This window comes from Ananas comosus, linkage group 15, assembly GCF_001540865.1.
Source record: "Ananas comosus cultivar F153 linkage group 15, ASM154086v1, whole genome shotgun sequence".
In the NCBI taxonomy this organism is placed as follows: Eukaryota; Viridiplantae; Streptophyta; class Magnoliopsida; order Poales; family Bromeliaceae; genus Ananas; species Ananas comosus.
This window is the reverse complement of record NC_033635.1, coordinates 4,123,481-4,134,003: the sequence shown is the minus strand read 5'-3', so window position 1 is coordinate 4,134,003 and position 10,523 is coordinate 4,123,481. Positions and strand designations below refer to the sequence as shown.

Genomic DNA, 10,523 nt, shown 5'->3' with positions numbered 1-10,523 from the left:
TCAGATTATCTGATAAATTTTATAATCAAGGTTAGAGAAGTGCAAATGTACTAAATAACAGTGTGAATTGACTTTTATTAATATTTGTGATATAATCAAATTTATAGGAATATTTATAATATTTTGAACGTTTAGAGGGTATGAATGAAATTAACCTTTCATTAGTAATAGTTGGAACATTTAGAAAGTTAATTATGAAAAAGGTAAAATCGGTATTTTGGTTGCTGTTACTGTAGATTTTAACAAAACTGTGTTTTGAAGGGTATTTTTGAAAGTTTTCTCTATTTAGAAGGGCATTTAAGATATTTCAATTTTTATAGGGGCATGCGTGTAAATACATGCTTTTAGAGGGGCACACAGGAAATTTTCCCAAAATTAAAACCATGTGTGAAAAAACACGGTCCAATAAATAGTGAACTTTTGTAGCTCTTGGGACGGAGCTCGGCTTTATTTAATTCTGTAGTCATTATGGCATTTAAAATTTAGATAAAATATTTAGACATAAAATCAATATGATATGTCAAATCACTATAAAAGCTTTTGCATCCCAAATTGAATCACCATTCCAAAGTTTCAGGCTTATTTCACATAATTTTAAATTAAGGATTTAAACTTATATAATTTTCTAGAAAAACTTCATTAACCCATTAGTGGCTTCACCCATCTCACTTTGTTATTATGTGATTAAAAAAAATAACACTTTGGTATCCTACTATTTTATTTTTATCTTATCTTATCTTAAAAGTATGTCACTAAATAGAATAGTAAAATAATATATTTACAAAGCACAATGTAGTAATTTGTAAAATTTTATAAATCACGGTGATATTTACTTTAGGAAAAACTTCAAAAAATCTCGCTGTGGTTTCGTACTTTTTTATTTTAGTACTCTGTGATTTAAAGTATATCAAATTAGTACCCTGTGATTTAAAGTGTATCAAGTTAGTACTCTATGATTTTATTTTTATATCAAGTTAGCATCCTGTGGTTTTACTTTTGTATTAAGTTAGTACTCTGTGGTTTAAAGTAAGAAAGTGCGAAATCACAGGATACTAATTTAATACACTTTAAACCACAGAGTACTAAAGTGAAAAAGTGCAAAATCACATAGTACTAATTTGATACACTTTAAACACAGGGTACTAAAGTGAGAAAAAGTGAAACCACAAGGGAGTATTTGAAGTTTTTCCTAGATTAAAATCAAAGTTGCAAACAGTCAAATAACAATTTCCAAAAAGAGCCGGCAAAGTTAAAAACATACCCCGGAATGTGTTTGTTTCGAAATAGGAATGAGAATAAGTTGGAAACAGAATCAGAATAATTTATTATCTCCTTCTACTTGGTTCGTCATCTGAATCGGCATCGGAATTAACGATTCTCATTATCGGTGTTTGGTTCAGATAGATATAAAAAATGTAATTAAATTAATATGTCAATTTTATCTTTATAATATATTCGTTTAAATTCAAACTGAAAATTAAATATTAAAAAATTTACGTTAAAATTTTAAAATAATGTCAAAATTTTAAATATATTTTTAAAAAAAATTAAAATTTGCAATTGAACGGATAATTCAAAATATAAAACTAAATTTCGATTTGTTCAAATTCAAACTTAAAAAATTATAATTTAAATTTTAAATTTGGATCCATAAATTAAATTTAAATTTTAAATAAAAATTGAATAAAACTTTAGATTTTAAATTAAATTTAAATTTATAAATTAGATTCGAAATACTTGATCGAATTTTAATTTTTAATCTTAAACTTATATTTTAATTAAAAAATAAACTCAACAAAGTTAAATTTAAGCTGAACAAATCCATTCCGCTCGGAATTAATTTTTAATATGGCCTTTTAAGCTGGATTGGAAAAAGGGATAATTGGAGGGATTCTCATTCACCCAGAAATCGAAATCGGAATGAAAATTCCATATATCAAGCAAGGATAAATGGATTCATCCATTCCGATTCTGATTCCAATTCCAGGTGAAAAAGGGGTGAATCAAACACGCCCTAAGAGACTTTTTGAAGGAAATTAAACAAAAAATAAAATTTGTAAATTTCACAAATTTGAAATTGAAAAACTAATTTCCATATAATTATGAGCGGCGGTTTGAATGATCTTATGATTTCAGTGCGAGAGCAAATACCGAGGCCTACAATATCTTTGAAATAAGTAAATTTGTTTTTGGGATTCCCCAAATCAAACAAGCTCTAAACTACAAAGGAGAATTAAATTAGTTGATATGAATCGAGACATAATGTAATGATTTGACCTATTAGCACTAATAACTTATCGACTAATAATTTATCGGAACTAAATCACTAGTACAAAATACTTAAAATTACTTATTAGTATATATTAGGATTCATGATCCTCATATTTTTTATACATAAATTTTTTCTCATCCAGTATGAAATTATTGAGACTAAACTGCAAGGAGAACAACAGAGGAACGGGTTCGAAACTAAGCCAATAGAAATGGTATTCTCATTTTTTAGAGGGATCTACATGAAAAAATGGTGCCTCAAGAGCATATCATATCATATCATATCATATTTTCCATCATTTATTCGAATATATAAGAGTAAACTTCAAATGTCATCACTGGAGTCTCGTATTTTCTTACTTTAATACTCTATATTTAAAAGTTTGTTTATTTCGCCGAAATTCAATGATTGCTCCGTTTATTTTTTTAGTCAGGGTTCAATTACAATATTAAATTGGCCCACTTAATTCGCATGACCTAGAAACTATCACTCTAATACAATTGCTTTCATTTTTTTCTTTTCGTCAACGTTTTTATTAACTCTTCGTTAAATCATATACAAAAAACTTATAATCTCCCAGCTATGTTTAATTGAATAATCACTTTAATACTCCTGTGATTAATTAAATTTTTTACTTTAATATTCTATAATTTTAAATTTATCACTGATTTAATAAAAAAAAATTAATAGAGTGAATATCAGAAAGAAAGCGAAAAATAAATTTATAAGATAAAAAATAATATATTTTAAATTATAGAGTACTAAATTAAAAAAGGTGTAAAACTAGAGGGGGTGGTATTTAAAGTTTTCCGTATATATAAAGAAGCATATAAAGGAAACAAGATGCTATAAATACCCAACCGAAACCGCTTCCGCTCTGCGGTCCACGCAGAAACACCTCCGTCTCTTTTTTCACGCCCTTGCCCCCGACGCCGTCAAAAAGACCACGCACACACTAAGACGCTACTCCAAAGAGAGAGAGTAGAGTAGTGTAGAGTAGAGAGAGAAAGAAGAGAGTAGAGAGAGAAAGAAGAGAGAGAGAGAGAGAGAGGGTGTCTCTTTCTCTTTCTCTTTCTCTTTCCATGCCCGACCCCGTCTCCCGTTTCCTCGCCACGGGAAACGCCCATGACCCCGCCGCTTCCCTTTCCCTAAGCCCCGTTCCGTTTCCCCCCGCCGCCGCCGCCCCGTTTCCCCATGGCGCTCTCCCCCTCGGACCCCTCCTCCGCCTCCTCTAACCTCCTCCTCCTCTGCGCCGAGGACGCCGACGACGTGGCCTCCTGGGAGCCGCACGATCCCGATCCCCATCCCCATCCCATCGTCTCCACTCCCACCTCCCCCTCGCCCTCGCCCTCGCCCGCGCCGTTCGACGGCGACGAGTGGCGGGCCCCCGACGACCGCCACGTGTCGGTCATGCTCGCCGCCGAGCCCCACCACTCCCCCCGCCCCGACTACCTCTCCCGCCTCCGCGACCGCTCCCTCGACGCCACCTCCCGTCACGACGCCGTCAACTGGATCCTCAAGGTCTGCGAGCTCTACCGTTTCCGCCCCGTCACGCCGTGCCTCGCCGTCAGCTACCTCGACCGCTTCCTCTCCTCCCGCGCCCTCCCGGTAACCATCCAATTAACCTACGTATTCAATTCTTTTTCTTCTTTTCCTTTTTTTTTTTTTTGTTTTTTTGGGTGTTGGTAGTTGGTACGTGTTCCTCCTCTATTTTAAAGTTTTTAAATTATTATTATTATTATTTTTATTTTTGGGTGTTTTGAAAATGAAGGGGGGAGGGGAGGGGTGGGCGACGGAGCTGGTGTCGGTGGCGAGCGTGTGGGTGGCGGCGAAGATGGAGGAGACGCAGGTGCCGGGTCTGCTGGAGCTGCAGACGGCGGAGGAGGGCCCGCGGCGCGTGTTCGACCCCCGCACGGTGCGCCGCATGGAGCTGCTCCTCATGTCCGCCCTCGCCTGGCGCATGCGCTCCCCCACCCCCTTCGACTACCTCCCCCACTTCGCTCCACGCCGCCCCCCCCTTCCCCCTCTCCTCCTCGCCCGCGCCTCCTCCCTCGTCCTCAACGCCCACCGCGGTGCGTCCCCCCCCCAATTTCTCTCTCCCTCTCTCTCTCTCGATCGATCCATCCATGTATTAATGATTAATGTTGTTGGAATTAATTAATTAATTAATTAATTGATGTTTTGGTGTACGTAGTGGTGGATTTTTTGGGGTATCGGGCGTCGGAGATCGCGGCGTCGGCGGTGCTGTGCGCGGCGCGCGAGATCGGCGATTCCTCGCCCGGCTGCGACGGCGACGAATTGGCGACCTCTTTGGCCAAGTGGGTCAGCAAGGTAAGATTAAACCTTTTTTTTTCTCCTTCCCTTCACTTTTTTTGTCCTCTTCTTCTCTCTGGCTAAATTTGCACGTCGGTCCTCACACCATTTCCTGTCCCACACTTTGGTCCTCTTAAACTTTTGCATCAACCCACCACTTGTCTTCTTATTATTATTTTTTTTCTTTTAATTAAAACTGGAAACGGATTTATATATATTTCTCTTCTTTTTTTCCTTTTTTTTTTTTTTTTAAGACCCTGATATGTAGTACAGTACACAAGTTATTTCATGAACCGAGCGCTGCATCTCTGCGTGATTTGTTTCGAATATAAATTAAAAACTCATTAGTTTAATTTAAGGTTTTTACCTTAAAAAAAATTAAAGTTACACTTTTTGGGGTCAATAAGAATGTCTCAAAATTTTAATGCGAAGATATTATAATTTCCTTTATTTTGCAAAGTGAGAAGAGGCAATACTTTATTATTAATAAAAAAGAAAGGTTGAATCTATGGTGGTGACCTGGCAACTAAAGTCTATTTTTAAATAAATAAATAAACCTCTCTTTTTAAATTTTTATTGAAACTTTTTTGACTTTTAATTGCTTCCTTGGGTTAACTTTAGTTAAATATATCTTTCTAAAATTAATCATTTGATCACCTATCAGTAGTGATTGATGATTAATGAAATTGAATTTTTCATCAGCTAAAAGCTAATAACATGTAGTAGATTATCATCTTAACATGAGTACATGACCCCCCAAAAAATAAGTATATTGTGTTTAATCATGATTTAAATTTGTTCTATCAAATATAAAATTAGCATTGGAAATATCAATTTCCATCACAAATATGCAGATAAAAGTTAGGGGCTATTCGGTTGCGGTCTCAATTCCTGCATGCATCCAAATCTTCGGTATTTTGATATTTTACATAAAAAGATAAATTTTTTAAAATTTTTGAAAAATAATTTTACGATGTCATACATATAAATATATAGGATACAATAAAATCATTAATAAAAAGCAAAATGCATATAGTCCTAGCACTCTCAATCCAACGTCTATTGTGGAGGATGATTAAAATCAAATCATTTGCGAAGTATTTAAAATTCGAACGATAACTTTTTATACTTATTCTCTAAAATTTAACACATTGGTTGGCTACAAATCTTTTGCATGGGAGGGTGCAATTGCTTGAAAGTGCAGGGCTTCTTTTGCATTTTATCCAAATATGAGAACGTGGTGCGGTGGTAACTTTGGATGCGGTGAACCGACGCAACCATATCTACTCAATTCGAAGAACAAATATATATATATATATATATATATATATATATATATATATATATATATATATATATATATAGAGTGAGGCTACTATGCTATCGGANATATATATAATATTTTAGCTATTTACTTTTTTATAAAAAAAAAAAATTTGGGGTATTATCACCGCCCCTCAAAGTACTGGTACTAAAAACTATATGCTTCGCAGGACGTGGTGCGCGGTTGTCGCCAGCTAATGGAGGAGTACCTGATCGACACGTGTCCTTCCGCTCATCGGCGCCTGAAGCCGATCCCCGAGCCGGAGCCTGAGCCGGAGCCGGAGCCGACGCCGCCGCCGAGCCCCGTCGGCGTCCTCGACGCCGCCGCCGCCGCCTGCGGTAGCTGCGACACCCAAAAATCGTCTCCCTCCGCCGCGCCGCCGCCGTTCCCCGAAAAGGAGCCGGAGCCGGCTCGCGATGAGCCGCCGCCTTCGAAACGGCGCCGGCTAGCGGAGAGCCGCTGTACAGCGCGTATAGACACCGGTGAAGATGGATCGTGTTCGTAAACATTTCCCGGGCGATTTGAAGCTTCTAGATCTTTCTGGCACTCAGTATAGATTTTGGGCTTTTTTAAATTATCGTCTCTCTTTTTGTTCCTCTCAGTCTCTATTTATAAATAACAATAATAATTCTTTTAATGATGCAATATTTAAGGAATGGTAATCCGTAATTATTTTTTTCTTATCATTAGTCACCGTACAATTAATCTGTTATTTTTTGTCTTAATGATGCCCGCTAGCGTAATAACCGTGCTATGCGACGGATAAAAAACGTCGGAAAAAAAAGAAGAAAACAACGGTGAAAAAAGTGATGTTAATGGGTGTGATTTATTTTACCGATGATGAACGAAGGTAATAGCCGAAAAAAGAAGAGTAACGAATTGAGTAGGTTTGTGATAGAGTTCACATTCAACAATTAATGAAGAAGTTGTCATAATTTTAGTAGGAGAAATAATGTTATAAGTATAAATGTGTGGTGGTGGGTTGTTGATCTATATTTTTTGTAATGCGCTTGTTTTGCAATAGCCTACAAGAAGCTGTTTGGTTGCATGTTATTTAAAATACAGTATAAGTTAAAATTGCATGTATCTGCATTAGTTAAATTGAACCGCACAAAATCAAACATGCAACTACAGTGCATAAAAAAAAAAGTTAATTGCATACAGTTTTTTGCAAACACAATAAATTATAAATATATTATTACAAAATTTAACTTTCTATATTATTCTTATAAAAATATTAATATTTTTAAACATGCTGTCATTGCTGTTAGAATCCGATAGGTAAATGTATTAAATTAAAGACGTTTGTATTTGAGTTTAGGTATGGAATGATAAGCTATAGTACAGTGATAATATTTATATAGTGATTGAACGGTCGTGATTAATGGAGTGTTGTGTGAGGGGTATAATGGGAATTTCGCGGCTGCAAATCTTTTTGGTTCCCTAATTCTCGATCGTGTTTCCAAGGACGTCGCTAGCTAATGAAAACACGACACGTGGTCCCCCGACAGAGGTGTACTGCGGGCCCCACCGGGAGCGGATATCGTTACTCCGTATTTTTTAGATTATTATACGACTACTAAAGTGGGATACTCTACGTAGGATTAAGCGCGATGTTAGGATAAACAGGGCGGCGTGAGAATATCAGCCCTTACGATCTTTGGGGTTCGCCATGGTCGATGTGGGGGGACAACGCGCCTCGTCCGTCCTTTTACCCTCGCCTCGAGATCTCGTCCGTCCATTCTCCCCTCCGGAGGCCGATCAAGACTCTGACGTCGCGACTGCTGCCGTCATCGTGACGTGGCCGTCCCGCCGTTCGAAACACCCGGAGCCCACGTGGCCATCCTGCTGTCCAGCTAATCCCTCCCGATCGCGACCGTCCACGTGTCCTCTCCTCTCCTCCTTCGGACGGCCGGATCTGCGCCCGCGAGCGCTTTTTTCAATTTTTCTTTTGGGGCTTTTTTGGGGGCGTCCGTACGGTTCCGGCGCGCGAAACAGGACGGGGAAAAAAGACGCGTTTCGTGGTGCCACGTGGCGCGCGGCGATCTCTTCCCGCCACAAATCCGACCGTAACGGCGGAGGCGCGCTCCCGTTCGCGGGGAGTGGGACCCGCCTCTTCCTTTCTTTTTCCCCTTTTTTTTAAAAGACTTGCGAAATGACGAAATTGCCCCTCCAAGTCCCATCACATCGGTCCAAAAAGTGTAGGAATTATTATTAGCGTCGTAGTCAAAGAGATTCTGTAGTATGCGTATCGCCGTATCCCCTCCATGCATACTTTGTCAATAATAATAATAATAATTCTTTCAATATTTTTTTAAAAAATAAAATTTAAATATGGTTAAAATGCATAACACTATTATGAAAATACACGGTTTTTATACCTTTTTTTTTTAATTTCAATAATCTGCATTTCTTATAATTTATCCTCTTAAAATTTTAAATTAATAAATTTAGTATTTCTCCGTTAGAATTCTATCATTATTTTATTAATTTCATAATACACTAAAATTATATTGAAAAATAAGAAAAATATATTAAAATTATTTTTATCTTGTAAAACAAATATGGAGAATTTGGTCACTGCATTCTCTTCATTAATATTGTATTCTACTGAAAATACTCATGTAATTTGAATGAGTCAAACTATAGATTTTTGAACTTTAAGAGGAAACAATTAAAAAAAGACATTTACAGAAAAATTTTATATATTTTAGCCTTTAAATATTAAGAATTTTTGTTAGTGAAATACCTGATTAATAGGCTAAAATGTTTGAAAGTTGGTTATAAGGTCGAAAATTTTAAAGACAACAGATGAAAAAAATATATAGAATTTACATGGACAATAGATCATTTTGATTCGACTGTCCAAACTTTTAAAATTTTGATTTTAGTGTCTAACATGTGAATTTATTTAATTTAAATAATTTGATGGCTCTTTGAATACAAAATTTATACAAATTATTTTAATAAATTTATAATTGCGCAAATGGCATAAAATATATTAACTAAACCCCATAGAGATAAACAATATTGTATTCAAATTTTTAAGTTAAAAAGTCACTAATTGACTCAAATTAAGTAAATTAAAAGATTAGATAGTAAAAAAAAAAAGTTATAAAGATTAGATAGTCAAATCAAAAGATAGCAGGTGATAGTTTTGGTAAATTTATATATTTCAGCGTACGTATTTGAGGTAATAATACTGTTATATATTTTGATTTTTCTATTTTTTTATACAATTATAATATTTGCGTGTTATTCACGGGAGAACTATTTGATATTCAGTAAATAGATTTTCTTTTCTCAAAACTTATTAAAATGTAATCCAATGCGAGAAATCCCTAGATCATATTTATTTAATTAAATTTTAATATTTAAATATTAAAATATATAATAATTAATATTCAAATGAAATCACCGGCGTGGATAATAACTTAATATATATATATCTATTAAAATAAAACTGATTAAAATTGGTATATGTGCAGCAAACGTAAATTTGTATTACAGCTTATTAGTAATTAAATTGTTTCATAAAGATTTATGTAAAAAAGATTTGAGAAAAATCTATTAAAATAATTTAAATACATCAATAAATAAAAGAGAAATAAAATAGTGGAAGAAATTGCTTAATAAAATTAATTAATTATATATATACAGAAACAAACTATATTTCTAATATTTTATTCTAGAAATTTAAATTCTGCAATTTTGTTTTATACATTGACATTTTACGTGATTTAGGTATCCATTGGATTAGATTTCATAATGTAATTTATTAAATATACTATTAATAAAATTAATTAATTATTTTATATATACAGTTAATTAATTTTTTTATAGGGTTCAGGGTTTAAGGTTTTGGGGTTTAGAGATTTAAAAATTTAAAATTGAAGTTTAAAATTTGAAAATAATATTAGAAAATTTTACGAATTTGGAATTTGAAACATGAAATTTGGAATTTGAAACTTTCAAATTTGAAATTAAAAATTAAAAATTAAAAATTTTGATATCCAAAATTTAAAATTTAAAAATTTATATATTATATATTGTTATATTTATAGAGGAAGAGAGAAAAAGGGAGGGCCGCGGGGACATGTGTCATTCTACGGTCCCCGCAAACCCTCCTTTACTATAGTAGAAAACAGTAGCTATATGTACAATAATATTATAAGAATTGACAATTAAATAAGTTGGAGAACCCGCATTTAATACATTTCTACATTTCGGAGAGATGTAACATGTGAACTTAAATAAAATAGAAGAATATGATAAAATTAAATTAAACTGAGAGTCTATCATAAGAATTCGAGCTCAGCATTTCATTTCATGCTCTATCGTGTAAAAAATTAGTTATTTTTTAAAAAGCTTTTACACATTTTAGAAGATATTTTTAATATTACCAAATACAACAGTTATCCTAAAAATTGATAATAATTATGACTTAGTATGCGCTATTTGATTATAGGAACAAGTTATTTGATGTATTCCTGCGATATACTTTTCACAGGAAATATTTAAAATATTTGGTAAATGAGACGTGTGATTAAATGTTTAAATGATTATACAATATATCACCATCACTCTTTTTTTGAGGATAAGATAAAACGCTCT

The 10,523-nt window shown here is 34.4% G+C and overlaps 1 protein-coding gene across 1 annotated transcript; it reads left to right on the top strand.

The window, feature by feature from the left end:
• Nucleotides 3,118–6,590, top strand: LOC109721114 (cyclin-D2-1-like). The gene is made up of 4 exons (XM_020248536.1): nt 3,118–3,880; nt 4,044–4,344; nt 4,467–4,603; nt 6,079–6,590. The coding sequence occupies exons 1-4, from the start codon at nt 3,467–3,469 to the stop codon at nt 6,412–6,414; spliced, it is 1,188 nt and encodes a 395-aa protein (XP_020104125.1). The 5' UTR covers nt 3,118–3,466; the 3' UTR covers nt 6,415–6,590.

Excerpts from the sequence above, each read along its gene's own strand:
- LOC109721114 (XM_020248536.1), top strand. The coding sequence starts at position 3,467 with ATGGCGCTCTCCCCCTCGGACCCCTCCTCCGCCTCCTCTAACCTCCTC. Across the intron at positions 3,881-4,043 it reads TCTCCTCCCGCGCCCTCCCG|GGGGGAGGGGAGGGGTGGGC; the intron begins GTAACCATCCAA and ends TTGAAAATGAAG. Across the intron at positions 4,345-4,466 it reads CGTCCTCAACGCCCACCGCG|TGGTGGATTTTTTGGGGTAT; the intron begins GTGCGTCCCCCC and ends TGGTGTACGTAG.